General features: G+C 43.8%; 1 protein-coding gene across 1 annotated transcript in view; it reads left to right on the top strand.

Moving 5' to 3' along the window:
• The window catches only part of LOC144596318 (carboxypeptidase inhibitor SmCI-like), a 52,959-nt gene extending 33,885 nt beyond the window's left edge, over positions 1 to 19,074 (top strand). The window contains exons 4-5 of the mRNA XM_078404564.1: positions 13,991 to 14,164; positions 17,828 to 19,074. Coding sequence (XP_078260690.1) covers positions 13,991 to 14,164; positions 17,828 to 17,850 — 197 coding nt within the window. The 3' untranslated portion in view covers positions 17,851 to 19,074. The remainder of the gene's footprint in view (positions 1 to 13,990; positions 14,165 to 17,827) is intronic.
• The last annotated feature ends 376 nt before the right edge of the window (positions 19,075 to 19,450 follow it).

Below are 19,450 nucleotides of genomic sequence, written 5' to 3'. Positions count from 1 at the left end.
TACAAAAATAAAACTGATATTGTTGAATTGATATTGTTCATGCAATAAATCTGTACTAACTATGCTTGATTTAAATATGCTTGAGTGTTTGCAATTAAATTATAAATACATTTCATTTGATTGGAATCTATCAACTAATCATTTTATTCCTGGCTCGGAACTTTTCCAACACCAAGTCCCGGGATGAAGTGCCAAATGAAGTTAGCACTAAAGTTTACAAGGGACAGGGTGACCACTGAGTTGGTAGTACTGTTTGGCATTTGGTAATGAAAAATTAAAGTATCCCAGTGACTGAGGAAAACTGGGTTGAATTATTATTCGGCTTCTGAATGGATGATGTTAGTGGGATTAAATAAAGAGTAGAAAGGATTGTTATGTTTTCTCTGCAGATGTTGGGGTTTCTATGATCACTCACCATATGAATAAGTATGTGTAATCCTGTTGTACTTTTATTGCACCCATGCTTACTCCCATCCAGAATATTCATGTGCAGACAATTCAAACATTGGCCTGTGATGTTTTTGTCAATCTTCATGCACCTTTCTCATGGAAAATCATGTGAAATTATCAGTAAGGTTCACAGTCTGTGGTGTCACAAAGTAAAAGACTCCTCCATTTCCTTCATTGCATTGAGCACAAGACTAGATATGATGCAGCTCTGTAGGACTTTGGTTAGGCTACACTTGGAATATTGCGCGCAGTTCGGATCTCCCCATAACAGGAAAGATGTGGAAGATTTGAAGAGGCTGCAGAGGACATTTATAGACAATAGACAATAGACTATAGGTGCAGGAGGAGGCCATTCAGCCCTTCGAGCCAGCACCGCCATTCAATGTGTTCATGGCTGATCATTCTCAGTACCCCGTTCCTGCCTTCTCCCCATACCCCCTGACTCCGCTATCCTTAAGAGCTCTATCTAGCTCTCTCTTGAATGCATTCAGAGAATTGGCCTCCACTGCCTTCTGAAGCAGAGAATTCCACAGATTCACAACTCTCTGACTGAAAAAGTTCTTCCTCATCTCAGTTCTAAATGGCCTACCCCTTATTCTTAAACTGTGGCCCCTGGTTCGGGACTCCCCCAACATTGGGAACATGTTTCCTGCCTTTAACGTGTCCAACCCCTTAATAATCTTATACGTTTCGATAAGATCTCCTCTCATCCTTCTAAATTCCAGTGTATACAAACCTAGTCGCTCCAGTCTTTCAACATATGATAGTCCCGCCATTCCGGAAATTTAACATTTAACATTTAACAGAAGGCTATCTGGATCAGAGGGCTTCAAATACAGGAAGAGGTTGGATAGACTTGAATTATTTTCTTTGGAATGTCGGAGTTCGAGGGGAGGCCTGATCGAAGCAGATAAAATTATGAGAAACATAAATAGGGTAGATAGAATCTTTATCCCAGGGTAGAGATGTAGCTATAGCTATAAGGTGAGAGAGGGAAGGTTTAATGATGAGTGCAGCGAGTTTTTAATATAGAGGGTGGTGGGGGCATGGAACACATTGCCAGGGATGATGGTGGAGGCAGATGCAATAGTGGCGTTTAAGAGTCTTTGGTAATGCAGGGAATAGAGGGACATGGATCATGTGCAGGCAGATGAGCTCAGTTCAGCTAGGCATCATGTTCGGCACAAACATTGTGGGCCAAAGTGCCCATTCCTGTGCTGTACTGTTCTATGTTTCATCATATGTAACCTGTTTCACAACAACAGTCCAGAACAAGGGGCCACAGTTTAAGAATAAGGGGTGGGTCATTTAGAACGGGGATGAGGAAAAACTTTTTCAGTCAGAGAGTTGTGAATCTGTGGAATTCTCTGCCTCAGAAAGCAGTGGAGGCCAGTTCTCTGAATGCATTCAAGAGAGAGCTAGATAGAGCTCTTAAGGATAGCGGAGTCAGGGGGTATGGGGAGAAGTCAGGAACGGGGTACTGATTGAGAATGATCAGCCATGATCACATTGAATGGCGGTGCTGGCTCGAAAGGCTGAATGGCCTACTCCTGCACCTATTGTCTATTGTCTATTGTCTATTAACTGAATTAGGGATCAGCTGTGGTGGGCAATTAGTCCTTCATCCAGGAAGGCCATGCGCATTGTGCTGGTTCTTGTACTTTATTGACATTTTTCAGTCAATGATTTTGCAATCCTAACTCCCAAAGGTAGGAGGGCGCTGCTCGCAGTGAAACTGGACCTCACCGTTGACTGGATTCCTCTATGCTCCTTGATAGTGTTGCACTCTATTGGGGTCATCAGCCCATCCTTCTGCACGGTGGCACAGTGGCGCAGCAGTAGAGTTGCTGCCTTGCAGTACCAGAGACCAGGGTTCGATCCTTATTACGGGTGCTCGCTGTACGGAGTTTGTACATTCTCCCTGTAATTGCATGGGTTTTCTCCGGGAGCTCCGGTTTCCTCCCACATTCCAAAGATGTGCAGGTTTGTAGGTTAATTGGCTTCTGTAAATTGTCCCTAGTGTGTCGGATAGAATTAGTATGCGGGTGATCAGCGCAGACCCGGTGGGACGAAAGGCCTGTTTTCACGCTGTATCTCTGAACTAAACAATCCATATAATTTATTCCTTTTTATGCTGGCATACTGAGATTCAAGATCATCACCAAGTTTGTTTACATTTCTTTCACTGCAGTCTGATTTTGTCCTGGGATTTGAGAGATGGTGGAAGGGTTGGAGGTGGGAAATGATTCAGGAGACAACTGCAGTGAGTGGCACATGCCAAATCTATAAGTAACAATAATCTATCACTCTAACTTCTGCTGTTGCAATACATTAAACACCACCCTTAGCTTTCATCTGAGTTTGCAAGAGAGCTGAGGATTTTGTGGATTCCTGTGATAAACGATGGAATAAATCCCGAGCACAGTTTAATCAATTCCATTCACAACAGCAAAATAAATGTGGCTCTTCTTCATACGCAAGAAATTAATGACTTAAGAGGAAAGTATTTTGATTTCTTTTGAAATCAAAGCTTCATTAATTTCTGATGCAAAATTTAATATTTTAATTTAAATGACATTCCCCAAGGAAATGATTATCTCAAATTCTACTGGTTTTCTGCAAAGCTTTTTCACTATTTTATTTACAAAGCATACACCCCTTAATCCAATGCAGAAAAGTGCTTTCTGTAGAATGGGCAACGGTTGTTAATGATGATACTGAAAATACAAATGGCAAATTAAATTTAGGGAATATGCAAGTGGAAACAGTAATTTGCAAATGGAAACAGGCACTGAAATAGAAGATGGATCTTGCCACTGCCGATTTTACAAGCACAAAATAATCATAGTGTTGAACTTTAAAATAATGCTGGCGTTATGAGAACTAAGATTTAGGTTTAGGTTTATTATTGTCCTGGCCAAGGAGGTGCAATGAAAACAGATCAGATACATGACACATAAATACAATATGGTCAAACTCGAGAGCAATAGATAGAACAAAGGGGAAGATACAGAGTGCAGAATATAATTCTCAGCATTGTAGCACATCAGGTTCATAGACAAATTCCAATGTCCACATGAGAAAGAGGTGAATTGGACAGTAGCCCCCGTTTATGGAAGGACCATTCGGAAGCCTGATAGCAAAGGGGAAGTAGTTGTTCCTGAGTCTGGTGATGGGTGCTTTCAAATATGGACATCCTGGAATATTAAATTCCTTAAAATAAAACTTTCCAGGTTGTAAGGTAATGACGTCTGAACAGTTATAAACCGAAACTGACTTGGCCATTATTTAAGTATCCTAAATAGTTTGCAGGCGCTGTATCTCTACAAATGAAGACTGAGTGTTTGCTTTAGGGACCTTCTATTTTCAGCCAGATCCATAACAATTGATGGGACTGAGACAGGAAAGAGATTGGGAATCTTGTGCCTTGGTGTCAGAATAACAATCGAACCCTTAACGTCAGCAAAATGAAATCGTTGTTGGTTGAGAGAAGAAATCGGCGGGGACAGGCTGGAGAGTGGGATGAATGCAACCCAGTCCTTGTCAACCCTGCCTTAACCAATGGAGCGGCTGCAGAGATGGTCAACAGATTCAAGGTCCTAGGCATACATGTCACCAGCAACCTAACCTGCTCCCTTCATAATGATGTGGTGATCAAGTATTTACTTTCCTAGGCATCTGAGAGGATTTGAAATGTCAGAGGATTCTCTTGAATGTCTACACATGCACTGTAGAAAGTATTCTGATGGGGTGCATCTCTGCCTGGTATGGCAGTTTCATCACTCTTAACCATCTGATCTTGCACAATGGTAGACATTGCCCAGTTCATCAGAGGCTCATTGCTATTTCCACCCAGTCCATCGTGAAAGTGCGATGCATCACCAAGGCTGTGAGGTATCATAAGGTCATAAGGAATATGAGTAGAATTAGGCCATTCGGCCCATCTAGTCTACTCTGCCATTCAATCATGGCTGATCTATCGTGGACACAAAATGCTGGAGTAACTCAGCGGGACAGGCAGCATCTCTGGAGAGAAGGAATGGGTGACGTTTCGGGTCACGACCCTTCTTCAGACTGATGTCAGGGGAGTGGGCGGGACAAAGGTAGAATGTAGTCGGAGACAGTAAGACTGGTGGAAACACTGGGAAGGGGGAGGGGATGGAGAGAGAAAGCAAGGGCTATCTGAAGTTAGAGAAGTCAATGTTCATACCGCTGGGGTATAAACTACCCAAGCAAAATATGAGGTTCTGTTCCTCCAATTTGCGCTGGGCCTCACTCTGACAATGGAGGAGGCCCAGGACAGAAAGGTCAGATTGCGAATGGGAGGGGGAGTTGAAAGTGCTGAGCCACCGGGAGATCAGGTTGGTTGAGATGGACTGAGCGGAGGTGTTCAGCGAAAAGATCGCCGAGCCTGTGCTTAGTCTCGCCGATGTAGAGAAGTTGACATCTGGAACAGCGGATACAATAGATGAGGTTGGAGGAGGTGCAGGTGAACCTCTGCCTCACCTGGAAAGACTGTTTGGGTCCTTGGATGGAGTCGAGGGGGGAGGTAAAGGGACAGGTGTTGCATCTCCAATGGCTGATCTATCTCTCCCTCCTAACCCCATTCTCCTGCCTTCTCCCCAAATTCATCAAGGATGCTTGCCATCCCGGCCATTCCCTTTTCTCTCTTCAACCTCGGATAGTGCTTGGATACCCAGATGCCCAGACTTAAGAGCAGCTTTTCACTCACTGCTATGAGACACCTTAACCCATCACCTCTTTCACACCCCCTTCCTGGAGTTGCTGCTAACGAACTCTTAACTCTGTCTAATTCACTTATTCTGTTATTGCACTTTAGTATTTGTTTACCCTCCTTCAGATTGCACTACAATCTTTATACAATTCTACTGTTTTGCAGTATGATGAAACTGCATGATGAGTACAGTTTTTCATATTTATTGCTGTATTTATCATTAATATGGATACACAGTTTACTCAGTGGGATTCATGCAAACCTAGAACGTCATGTTACCCTGTGGTAGATATGACAATGTACTCACGTGAATCTAAATCTACTGTGAAATTCAGTAGCAATAAGTGATGCGAAGACTAGGCAGCCTTGACTCAGGAGTCCTCCGAAGCTGCAGCAGCCTTTGACAAAGTTCTTTCCTTTAACTCCGCATCCATTTCTATTCCCCCTTGTCAACCTGGCTTTATTGCTTAATTGAAATTCTCCCTGCTTATCCCAGGGAGTGAATTTGGGTGATGACTAATGAGACAACTGGCCTGACAGTTACAATGTTCAAGCAGAACATAGACCAAGTAGAACCTCATATTTTGCTTGAGTAGTTTACACCCCAGCGGTATGAACGTTGACTTCTCTCACTTCAGATAGCCCTTGCTTTCTCTCTCCAACCCCTTCCCCTTCCCAGTTTTCCCACCAGTCTTACTGTCTCCGACTACATTCTATCTTTGTAGGAACAGGCCTTTCGGCCCACAATGTCCATGCCAAACGTGATGTTGTTAAATTAATCACCACTCCTTGCATGTGATCCATATCCCCCCATTCCCTGCATATCCATGTGATCCATATCCCCCCATTCCCTGCATATCCATGTGATCCATATCCCCCCATTCCCTGCATATCCATGTGATCCATATCCCCCCATTCCCTGCATATCCATGTGATCCATATCCCCCATTCCCTGCATATCCATGTGCCCAATGGCTTCTTAAATGCCACTATTGAATCTGCCTCCACCACCACCAGCACATTCCAGGCACCTAAGTCTCTCTGTGAAAAATCTTGTGCCACGCGTTTGCTTTATATTTTGTCCCTCTCACCTTAGAACTACGCCCTCCAGTGTTTGAAAAAGATTCATGGTGACCAGCGTGGAGATGCAGGTGATCTAGCTGAGAAGCATATTGAAATGACAGAAACACTTACACTGCACAAGTATAAATATACCCCACGGTAGCGCGGCGGTAGAGTTGCTGCTTTACAGCGAATGCAGCGCCGGAGACTCAGGTTCGATCCTGACTACGGGTGCTGTACTGTAAGGAGTTTGTACGTTCTCCCCGTGACCTGCGTGGGTTTTCTCCGAGATCTTCGGTTTCCTCCCACACTCCAAAGACGTACAGGTATGTAGGTTAATTGGCTGGGTAAATGTAAAAATTGTCCCTAGTGGGTGTAGGATAGTGTTAATGTGCGGGGATCAATGGGCGGCACGGACTTGGAGGGCCGAAAAGGCCTGTTTCCGGCTGTATATATATGATATGAAAATATACGATATTAATGAGGCCAAATCCCAGCTTTAACTTCAGGTTCTTGGGCTTTGCATGTTACCCAGGGTTTGTGCAGGCTTTCCTTAGGAAGATATCCATTAAATTTTACGATTTTACCGTGAGTTGAGGGAGCGATCTTGACTGCGGCCATTTTCATGATCAGTATGGCGTCAATGGAATTGACTTTTTAATTGACTGCTGTACCTCACCTGAGAATTAATTGTGCATTCACTGATTCCTCATTAAGAGTCTTTCCCACACACAACCATTCAAAAACTCTACGACGATCTCATGATATTAAGAGATAACTGTCTGAAAGTAATCTTGAAATCGTGCCGGTATTTTTTCAGCAATTGTCACAGCCTGGGGATTTGACATTGTGGGCCTTGTTATCAGCCTGCGGACATCAACACAAATAGCTTCAGCAGCAGGCTACTGCTTTGTCTTCAACCTCTGTCATTTTGTTTTCTACCCACTGTACATTGGAAGGGAAGAGATAGATACGGTTTAAATCGAACACTGCAGCAGGTATTGGGTGACAGCATTTGGGCGGCACGGTGGCGCAGCGGTAGAGTTGCTGGCTTACAGCGAATGCAGCGCCGGAGACTCAGGTTCGATCCTGACTACGGGCGCTGTATGTACGGAGTTTGTACGTTCTCCCCGTGACCTGCGTGGGTTTTCTCTGAGATCTTCGGTTTCCTCCCACACTCCAAAGACGTACAGGTATATAGGTTAATTGGCTGGGCAAATGTAAAACTTGTCCCTAGTGGATGTAGGATAGTGTTAGTGTGCGGGGATCGCTGGGCGGCGCGGACCTGGTGGGCCGAAGGGCCTGTTTCTGCGCTGTATCTCTAAATCTAAATCTAAATCTAAATCAATCCACCACACCAACTGCAAAGTGGTCAAAATTATTCCTCTTTCTTTTTTGAAATGCAAAACATTCAATGTGTGCAAGATATTTGTAAAACGCTCAGTGAAATGGATGGCATTGCGTTTGTTGTCTAATGCAACAAACTCAGTTGGTTCGATGTTGCACCGTTGGCCTGAGTTTCAATGTTGCTGCTTCTTCATCCTTTATGAAAGGGTTCATTTGTTGGAATTCCATCAGAAGTGGGAGAAGTCGCGATATTGGACATTTATAGAGAATCCTCTGCCCACAATCTCTCGTGAACTGAGGAGAATTTCTTTGGCCAGAGGTTGGTGAATCTGTGGAATTCATTGCCACAGGCGGTTGTGGAAGTCACGTCACTGGGTATTTTTAAAGCGGAGATTGATAGGTTCTTGATTGGTAAGAGCATCAAAGTGGAGAAGGCAGGAGAATGGGGGCTGAGAGGGATAAATAGATCGGTCAACCGAAACGTCACCCATTCCTTCTCTCCTGAGATGCTGCCTGACCTGCTGAGTTACTCCAGCATTTTGTGAATAAATACCTCAGATTCCTATTAAATCTTTTCCCCTTCACCTTAAACCTATGTCCTCTTGTGAAGTCCGGGAGCAGAGCAAGGACGCCCGTTGGCTGAGCAGTAAAGTAGTTTAAGTGAGAAGTCAGGTAAATTGGACAATCAGGCAATTTAATTGGGATATAAGCAATACTTGCAAAAGGGTGCAGCCCTGTTCAGGTGCAGCCCAGTGAGAAAAGTGCGAGTCTTTGGCTGCGAGTCTTCGGCGAGGAGGCTGAGGTGAGGAGGATACGATTGTTTTAAGCCAGAGCTGGTTATAGGCACAAGGTGATGGCGGAAAAGTTGGTGCGGTGTGTTTCCTGCAGGATGTGGGAAGACGGGGACGTCGCTGGAGCTTCTGGGAGCTACACCTGCAAGAACTGTGTCCAGGTGCAGCTCCTGAAGGGACGTGTGGTGGAGTTGGAGAGGCAGTTGGATGACCTCAGGGCCATCCGAGAATGCGAGAGTTTCCTCGACAGGACCTATTGTGAGGCTGTCACGCCAAGGGTCCAGGTCGAGCGAAGGTGGGAGACTGTTTCAGGGGGGAGTGGACGTGGACTACAGGAGACCCCAGTGGCTGTGCCTATTGCAAATAGGTATACCCTCTTGGGAACTGTCGGGGCAGAAGACGTTTCCAGTCCGAGTGGCGGACCTGTTGGCAAGGATACTCGACAGGGGAGACCGAAGTCTGGAAGAGCCGTAGTGGTCGGTGACTCCATAGTCCGAGGGACGGACAGAAGATTCTGTGGCAGCAGGAGGGACTTGAGGATGGTCTGTTGCCTCCCTGGTGCCAGGGTTCAACACATCACAGACCGGCTTCAGAAAATCCTAGTGAGGGAAGGCGATCAACCTGAAGTCGTTGTGCACGTGGGCACGAATGACGTCGGGCGGAAGAGGAAGGAGGTGCTACAGCGGGAGTTTAGAGAGTTGTGGAAAGCACTGAGAAGTAGGACGTCGAAGGTAGTTATCTCTGGACTGCTACCGGTACCTCGTGCTGGTGAGGCCAGGAACAGAGAGATAGAGGGTATGAATTTATGGCTGAGGGGCTGGTGCAGAGAGCAGGGATTTAGATTTCTGGACCACTGGGATCTCTTCTGGGCTAGGGGTGACTTGTACAAAAGGGACGGGTTGCATCTTAACAGCAGGGGGACAAACATTCTGGCAGGCAGGTTTGCTAGTGTGACACCTGTGGCTTTAAACTAAGTAGTGGGGGGGAGGGGTTAACAAATTGTGAATATGGAGATGAGGTAAAAGGGAATACAGGAGATATTGCAAAAGACTCTCAGAAGAATGGGAACAGAAGTTCTAGAGCGGAAAAGAAATTAAGGGCAGGGCCAATTGTGAACGATGTGAGAGGGGAGGTAAATACAGAAGTTAAAGTGTTGTACTTAAATGCGCGTAGTATAAAAAATAAAGTGGATGAGCTTGAGGCTCAGTTAGTCATGGGCAAGTATGATGTTGTAGGGATCACTGAGACATGGCTACAAGAGGACCAGGGCTGGGAACTGAATATTCAGGGGTATACAACGTATAGAAAAGACAGACAGGTGGGCAGAGGGGGTGGGGTTGCTCTGATGGTAAGGAATGATATTCATTCCCTTGCAAGGGGTGACATAGAATCAGGAGATGTTGAATCAGTATGGATAGAAATGAGAAATTGTAAGGGTAAAAAGACCCTAATGGGAGTTATCTATAGGCCCCCAAACAGTAGCCTCGACATAGGGTGCAAGTTGAATCAGGAGATAAAATTGGCGTGTCAAAAATGTAATGCTACGGTGGTTATGGGAGATTTCAACATGCAGGTAGACTGGGAAAATCAGGTTGGAAATGGACCCCAGGAAAGAGAGTTTGTAGAGTGCCTTCGAGATGGATTCTTAGAACAGCTTGTACTGGAGCCTACCAGGGAGAAGGCAATTCTGGATTTAGTGTTGTGTAATGATCCTGATCTGATAAGGGGACTAGAGGTAAAAGAACCATTAGGAGGCAGTGATCACAACATGATAAGTTTTACTCTGCAAATGGAAAGGCAGAAGGGAAAATCGGAAGTGTCGGTATTACAGTATAGCAAAGGGGATTACAGAGGCATGAGGCGGGAGCTGGCCAAAATTGATTGGAATGAGGCCCTAGCAGGGAAGACGGTAGAACAGCAATGGCAGGTATTCCTGGGAATAATGCAGAGGTTGCAGGATCAATTTATTCCAAAGAGGTGGAAAGACTCTAAGGGGAGTAAGAGACACCTGTGGCTGACAAGGGAAGTCAGGGACAGCATAAAAATTAAGGAGAGGAAGTATAACATAGCAAAGAAGAGTGGGAAGACAGAGGATTGGGACTCTTTTAAAGAGCAACAAAAGTTAACTAAAAAGGCAATACTGGGAGAAAAGATGAGGTACGAGGGTAAACTAGCCAATAATATAAAGGAGGATAGCAAAAGTTTTTTTAGGTACGTGAAGAGGAAAAAAATAGTCAAGGCAAATGTGGGTCCCTTGAAGACAGAAGCAGGGGAATTTATTATGGGGAACAAAGAAATAGCAGACGAGTTAAACCGTTACTTTGGATCTGTCTTCACTGAGGAAGATACACACAATCTCCCAAATGTTCTAGGGGCCGGAGAACCTAGGGTGATGGAGGAACTGAAGGAAATCCACATTAGGCAGGAAATGGTGTTGGGTAGACTGATGGGACTGAAGGCTGATAAATCCCCAGGGCCTGATGGTCTGCATCCCAGAGTACTTAAGGAGGTGGCTCTAGAAATAGTGGAAGCATTGGAGATCATTTTTCAATGTTCTATAGATTCAGGATCAGTTCCTGTGGATTGGAGGATAGCAAATGTTATCCCACTTTTTAAGAAAGGAGGGAGAGAGAAAACGGGTAATTATAGACCAGTTAGTCTGACATCAGTGGTGGGGAAGATGCTGGAGTCAATTATAAAAGACGAAATTGCTGAGCATTTGGATAGCAGTAACGGGATCATTCCGAGTCAGCATGGATTTACGAAGGGGAAATCATGCTTGACAAATCTACTGGAATTTTTTGAGGATGTAACTAGGAAAATTGACAAGGGAGAGTCAGTGGATGTGGTGTACCTCGACTTTCAGAAAGCCTTCGACAAGGTCCCACATAGGAGATTAGTGGGCAAAATTAGGGCACATGGTATTGGGGGTAGGGTACTGACATGGATAGAAAATTGGTTGACAGACAGAAAGCAAAGAGTGGGGATAAATGGGTCCCTTTCGGAATGGCAGGCAGTGATCAGTGGGGTACCGCAAGGTTCGGTGCTGGGACCCCAGCTATTCACGATATACATTAATGACTTAGACGAAGGGATTAAAAGTACCATTAGCAAATTTGCAGATGATACTAAGTTGGGGGGTAGTGTGAATTGTGAGGAAGATGCAATAAGGCTGCAGGGTGACTTGGACAGGTTGTGTGAGTGGGCGGATACATGGCAGATGCAGTTTAATGTAGATAAGTGTGAGGTTATTCACTTTGGAAGTAAGAATAGAAAGGCAGATTATTATCTGAATGGTGTCAAGTTAGGAGGAGGGGGAGTTCAACGAGATCTGGGTGTCCTAGTGCATCAGTCAATGAAAGGAAGCATGCAGGTTCAGCAGGCAGTGAAGAAAGCCAATGGAATGTTGGCCTTCGTAACAAGAGGAGTTGAGTATAGGAGCAAAGAGGTCCTTCTACAGTTGTACCGGGCCCTGGTGAGACCGCACCTGGAGTACTGTGTGCAGTTTTGGTCTCCAAATTTGAGGAAGGATATTCTTGCTATGGAGGGCGTGCAGCGTAGGTTCACTAGGTTAATTCCCGGAATGGCGGGACTGTCGTATGTTGAAAGGCTGGAGCGATTGGGCTTGTATACACTGGAATTTAGAAGGATGAGGGGGGATCTTATTGAAACATATAAGATAATTAGGGGATTGGACACATTAGAGGCAGATAACATGTTCCCAATGTTGGGGGAGTCCAGAACAAGGGGCCACAGTTTGAGAATAAGGGGTAGGCCATTTAGAACGGAGATGAGGAAGAACTTTTTCAGTCAGAGGGTGGTGAAGGTGTGGAATTCTCTGCCTCAGAAGGCAGTGGAGGCCAGTTCGTTGGATGCTTTCAAGAGAGAGCTGGATAGAGCTCTTAAGGATAGCGGAGTGAGGGGGTATGGGGAGAAGGCAGGAACGGGGTACTGATTGAGAGTGATCAGCCATGATCGCATTGAATGGCGGTGCTGGCTCGAAGGGCTGAATGGCCTACTCCTGCACCTATTGTCTATTGTCTATTGTGCTCGATTCACCTACTTTGGGCAAGAGACTCTTCTACCCGATCTATTCCTCTCGTGATTTTATACCCCTCTGTAAGATCACCCCTCCAGGGAATAGTGTCCCGGCCTACTCAACCTCTCCCTATAGGTCAGACCCTGTAGTCCTGGCAGCATCCTCGTAAATCTTCTCCGTAGCCTTTCCAGCTTGACAACATCTTTCCTATAACATGGTGCCCAGAACTGAGAACAATATTTCTAAATGCGGTCTCACCAACATCTTATACGACTGCAACATGACCTCCCAACTTCTATACTGAGAATACTTACCTGGATGTGACTGGAAGAATGAGGCTGGGAACTTGTTGTTTAGAGCTTAAATTGTAAAAGTGTTCCTCATCTAGAAATGGATGAAGAAGATAACAGGAGGTGTAAGCCACATTACTATCTGTACCACTAGGACAAAGTAATGGATTGGAACAGGAAATTGGACATGCTACATGTCCAGAAATTGGAGTGAAATGAGATTTTGACCTTGTATTTGGGGGAATTGTTTCTGAATTTAAAGAGTCTGGAGAGGAGTCAGTCTGCTTCGCCTTCCTTTATCAGTTGAAATATTTTGTGGCCTTTCAACCAAGCATTGAGAGCTGGAGGAAGTTAAAGAGATTAAGATCTTAAGATGGAATTTTGCTCAGATGACCAGAAGCCAAACGTGCTATTAAAGATAAAGAGAAAACATTCCGATATTTAGGGTGACAGGGTAGTAAGTAAAATTGATTAATTGATTAGATTGAATGATACAGCATGGAAACCGGCCCTTCGGTCCACTGAGTTCAGCCCGACCATCGATCACCCATTCACACTAGTTCCATGTTACCCTACTTTTGCATCCACTCCCTGCACACTCGGGGCAATATACAGAGGCCAACTAACCTACAAACCAGCATGTCTTTGGGATGTGGTAGGAACCCGGAGCACTTGGGCAAAGCTCTCATGGTCACGGGGAGAATGTGCAGGCTCAACACTGACAGTGCCTGAGGTCACGTTGGAACCCGGGTCTCAGGTGATGTGAGGAAGCATTGTCGTGCCGCTGTAAAAAGAGAGTATTTGGAACGGATAGCTGGGACATTTACCGATTCCCATTGGTTTTGTGTGGGAATGTTGCTGAGGTCAGGATGATTTGCTCCTCTCTTTGTGTCATTCACATCCAAACACAATTCTCACCACTGTTAAGCTGGCATCCTGTTCTGTTTGCAAAAGACGAGATTAAACATTCACTTGAACAAAATGATAAATTTCAGCGTTGTTTAACATAGAGCATAAAATATTTTAATTAAAATGAGACCTGGTGATGGAAGAAGTACAGGAATGCTGCCCAGAGTTGTCTGATGATTATTGGCATTTCTTCATCTGCGTTTGCTGTTAAAACTGGTTTATTTAACTCATGCCAGGATGATCAATGGAGCCTGTACAATCTTACAGAGTGCAATTAATTTTGGAATGGAAGATCATTTCAGCGCCAACTTCTGGCTTTCAAATACAACAGGCTTAATTTTTTCTGTATCTTTGCCTTTGCATTCAGATTACCAAAATATCTGCATGGCCCCGGCAGATAAAGGCCACTGCTACAAAAGCTTAACTAGACACTTCTACAACCAGTCCAGTCTCCTCTGTGAGACCTTTACCTTCAGTGGGTGTGGTGGAAATAAGAACAATTTTAGAAACAAAAAGAAGTGCAAACGGACCTGCCGTAAAGGTAGAAACTGTAATGTCTGTTCTTGTCTGATTTTATGTTGTTATGGTGTGGATACAGGTAACTGAAACAGAAGACCATGAGCTACGTTGAATGCAATGAACACGAACTTCTTAAAAGTAATAATAATTGTGTGATAAATACTGACAGTAATAGACCAAGCATGTGTTTAATGGGCAGCCCAATTATTTTATGCAGTTGTAATGAATGTACATATTGACTTGAACTTTGTGGGAAATATTACTGAAGCTGCTAATGTCAGTCCTGCAAAGTTGTCAGTGTGCCTCGGATTTCTGCACATGTACATACAAACACACACATCTTAAGGATTCTATCACCAGTCCTTCTGTCCAGTTATGCTGCCTGACCCGCTGAGTTACCCCAGCTTTCTGTGTCTATCTTCGGTTCAAACCAGCATCTGCAGTTCCTTCCTATACTTGCATCTTAAAGTGACTGTCAGTGGTTTGGTGCTGTCTCTCAGACAGTTTACATCCGGTCCTACGGGAGGATCACTGAAGATACATTTGGATTTATTTATAAAATCAAGAGAGGAATAGACCGGGTAGATGCACAGAGTCTCTTGCCCAGAGTGGGGGAATCGAGGACCAGACGACATAGGTTCGAGGTGAAGGGGAAAAGATTTAATAGGAATCTGAGGGGTAACTTTTTCATACAAAAGGTGATGGTTATATGGAACAAGCCGCCTAAGGAAGTAGTTGAGGCTGGGATATATCCCAATGTTTAAGAAACAGTTAGACAGGTACATGGATAGGACAGGTTTGGAGGGATACGGACCAAGCGCAGGCAGGTGGGACATTTTGGCCGGTGTGGGCAAGTTGGCCAAAGGGCCTGTTTCTACACTATGACTCTATGACTAGCAGTGAACGCAAAAGGTCAACTACAAATACTGTCCTGATAAAAATAAATCTAAACAGGACAATACCACGGAATTTGGCTACATCTCCCTAAAGCAAAGCAAGTGTGTTTTGTTTCACGTAGTAACGGTTTACCAACTGATCTGTTTTTTCGAAAGTCAACAGCTCCCTCTGCTGGTGGACGGGAAAATCACTAAAGCTTTTGGCTGCAGTATTGTGTATGTATGTGCCTGTTGCTTGTTGCCAGCCGGGTCAATCCACTTCCAAGTTCTTGCAAGAATCACAAATGCTATTTTTTAATGTGAAGTGCACTTTCAGCAGATTGGTCAGGATGGCAGGATGCCAACCAGCCATGAATGGTGGACGTGTTTGGCAGATTAAAGACTGATCTTGCGATCGGAATTTCTTATTCTGACGTCAAATTAAGTTGCAATGACCTAGTCATTCAAGAGTCAAGAGCGAAAGAAGGAACGGCAGATACTGGTTTACACCGAAGATGGACACAAAAAGCTGGAGTAACTCAGCGGGACAGGCAGCATCTCTGGATAGAGGGAATAGGTGACGTTTCTGAAGAAGGGTCTCGATCCGAAACGTCACCCATTCCTTCTCTCCAGAAATGCTGCCTGTCCCGCTGAGTTACTCCATTTTTTGGGGTCTATCAAGAGTGTTTAAAAGTCATATTTACTAGGAATAGAACAATGAAAATCTGGCTTAAGGCTGCTTTACAGCCTCATTAATGCAATAACTCTACAAATGAATATACAATAATCATAATGCAATAAATCAGCCATACTAGGTAACCAGACCATTCATTTAATTTAAGATGTGGATAGACACAAAATGCTGGGGTAACTCAGCGGGAACAGGCAGCATCTGTGGAGAGAAGGAATGGGTGACGTTTTGGGTTGAGACCCTTCTCCAAGATACCTCACATGCCCTTCATCTATTTAATGACTTCCACTTTCTGAGCCCCGCTCCCTCATCATTTTAACATGAATTCATTTAATTTAATTTAGTTTATTATTGTCATGCATGCCAAGATACAGTGAAAAGCTTTTGTTTGCATGCTAACCAGACAAAGAAAAGACTATATCTGAATAAAATAAGGTCATCCACAGACTGTACACCGATAAAGGATAAAGGGTTCAGGATTTAGTGCAAGATATAACGCTGACATCAGATAAGGTCTGAATAAACCTAGTTTAAATGTTTCCACTGAGGTAGATGGCAGGTCAGAACCCCTCTCTCGCTGATGAAAGGACCATTCAGTTGCCTGATTGCAGCTGGGAAGAAACTGTCCCTGAATCTGGAGGTGTGCGTCTTCAAACTTCTCTACCTCTTACCTGATGGGAGAGGGAGTGAAGCTCATCCTTGATTATGCTGGTGGCCTTGCCGAGGCAGCGTGAAGTGTAGATGGAGTCAATCTTTGCGATTTCTTGCTATTTTGGATTGAACTGTTCCCATACCAGGGAGAGATGCATCCTAATAAAATGCTTTCGATGGCACATCTGTAGAGGTTGTTGGGGACATGTTGCCTTCTCAGGAAATAGAGTGGTTTGTGTGCTTTCTTCGAATGTACGGGGATCACTGGGCGGCACGGACTTGGAGGGCCGAAAAGGCCTGTTTCCGGCTGTATGTATATGATATGATATGATAAGTTAGCTTTATTAACAGTGCAATCTCAAGGTACATAGTGCACACAGTGGAGAGCCCAGTGTTAAACTTTAGTTTAGAGATACAGTATGGAAACAGGCCCTTCAGCCCACAGAGCCAACGCCGACCAACAATACCCCATGCACTAGTTCTATCCTACACTCTCGGCACAATTTTACAGAAGCCAATTAACCTTTGGAATGTGGGAGGAAACCGAACTGCTGCAGTCCAGGGAATGAAGCAGTACATGCTCTCGTGCTCCAAGACATAGACAACGCTTTGATGTGACAAATGTTATCGACGTCAGACAAGAGCTAGGCAGCAACCTTCTCCAGCAAGAGAAAGTGTAACCACCTCTCTGTGATATTCAGTGACTTTGCCATCATTGAATCCCCCAGTGGAAGTCACTGTTGGTCAGGAACTAGATGTATAATTATTGCAGCTACAAAAAATATGTCAGAGTTCATATGTTCATAAGTGATAGGAGCTGAATTGGGCTATTTGGCCCATCGAGTCTACTCTACCATTCAATCGTGGCTGACCTATCTCTCCCTCCTAACCCCATTCTCCTGCCTTCTCCCCATAACCCCTGACACCCGTTCTAATCGAGAATCTGTCAATCTCTGCCTTATTCCATATACTATTTTTTTTATGATAAGTACTGAGTCCATCTGCAAATAATTTAGTGAATTACTTATCATAAAAAAATAGTATATGGAATAAACTTGTATTTCCCAAAATGGTTCTTCCCATTCCCTGGTGATGGACCACACTGGAATAATACATGCTGACTTATTTTAAGGGCAGAATTTGAGGGATATTTGTAAATGCAAATGTTTTATCACTGTTAAGTAAGTTGCACGTCTTGCTTCTTCATTGTTGCTTTGATTTGAGGCATTTTTATTACTTAGTGTTTTTGACTTCCACAAATTTGTAAGTGTGAATGTGAAGAATACAGTAAGGACTGCAGAGGGCTCTCTGGCCTTGCTCCTCCGTTCTACCCAACACATTCTTGCGTAGATCTGTTTTTATGTTTCTCAATGCAAAGGTAATCACCTAAAACAAGAAGAAAGAACCTTGCGTTTTTCTTCGAGCTGGTGAAAATAAATTTTACAGTGTTATTTTTTTTAACTTTCAGGAAGCAGACGTCGAAATCCTTAAAGTTGGCTGAAAATATGAACAGCATTCGAACAAACTCCAATGAGAATCAGACTGTCGCAGGAAGTCTTGCAACCCTTTGGAATTAGAGATGCAATAGTTAGCACCTTTAATATTTTTGTTTTAATATTTCTGCTTAATCTGTTTACATGTTTGTAAACCAGTGTAATTTAACCCAATGCCAAGACTTTGACACTAGTTAGCAGTATTTGCAAGCTTAAATCAATTAATAGGAACATGTTCCGAAACCATGCAGGCAATGAAAAAAAGATGCAATTACTATTGGGTTTGGGACGTTCCTCAAAAGTGCTGCAAATACCTTTAGGGAATTAGACATGACACATTTTTGGGCAACTTGCATCAGATATCACGTGGCTCAGCGGTAGAGTTGCTGCCTTACAGCGCCAGAGACCCGGGTTCGATCCAGTTGCTCCGGTTTCCTCCCACGCTCCAAAGGCGTACAGGTTTGTCGGTTAATTGGCTTTGGTAAAGATTGTAAATTGTCCCTAGTGTGTGGGATAGTGCTAGTGTACAGGGATCGCTGGTCGGCATGGACTCGGTGGCCCAAAAGGCCTGTTCCCGCGCTGTATCTCAAAACGAAACTAAACTAAGCTAAATCATGCAAAGCCACAAGGCATATCTGGACAAAAACATTGACCATCAGATTTCTTATTCACCTGAAATTATCCTTTCTATTTGTGTTCCACAAAATCAGCATTAATTTGTGTCAGAAATAAAGTGGCACAATATTGTTTTTGTGGCTGAATTATGTATTTCCATGTAAAATCCAAATTGCATTCATCATCCAGTGAATAAACAAAAATAATCGTCTAATTACTGCTTGTAAATACTGTGACCTTATAATTGTGGTAGCATTATTTCAATGTAACAAGAATTGGAATACATAAGCATGATCACACGAGTACAAGCTGCTGTTACGTTGGGAGCTTAAGGTTGTTGGCCTTTCTAACTCATTAATGTTTTACCTTTATATGATTGCAATTCTTTTAAAATAAAACTCACCGTATTATTAATGACAATGCCATTTAAGGATGTGGAGCATGATAACTACAGACTTGCCTTTTGAAATGAATTGACTTTTTTTGTAATATATGTGCATATCAGGACAGTAGTTGCCATATTGACTGAAGATCATTCTATTATACATTAATAACAAACTTAATATGTGCAATGATCCCATAGTTTATATGAATTAAAGTGTTTTAAAACCGATCAATGTGTGTTTAGCTTTATTCAATGATCTAGGTATTTCATCGGTTTTACTGAAAAAGTCGTGAGATTACTGAACAACCTGAGTTAGAAGAATGTTAACCCGAAACGTAGCCTATCCTTTTTCTCCAGAGATGCTGCCTAGCCCGCTGTGTTACTCCAGCACTTTGTGTCTGTCTTTCATAAATTCAGAAGCGATCGGAGCAAAATTGAGCCATTCGACCCATCAAGTCAATTCCGCCATTCAGTCATGGTTGATCTATCTCTCCCCCTCATTCTCCTGCCTTCTCCGCATAACCCCTGACACCCGTACTAATCAAGAATCTATCTATCTCTGCCTTAAAAATATCCATTGACTTGGCCTCCACAGCCT

The sequence above is a fragment of the Rhinoraja longicauda genome, chromosome 8, assembly GCF_053455715.1.
Source record: "Rhinoraja longicauda isolate Sanriku21f chromosome 8, sRhiLon1.1, whole genome shotgun sequence".
NCBI classification, from domain to species: Eukaryota; Metazoa; Chordata; class Chondrichthyes; order Rajiformes; family Arhynchobatidae; genus Rhinoraja; species Rhinoraja longicauda.
This window is presented reverse-complemented; position numbering and strand designations above follow the sequence as displayed.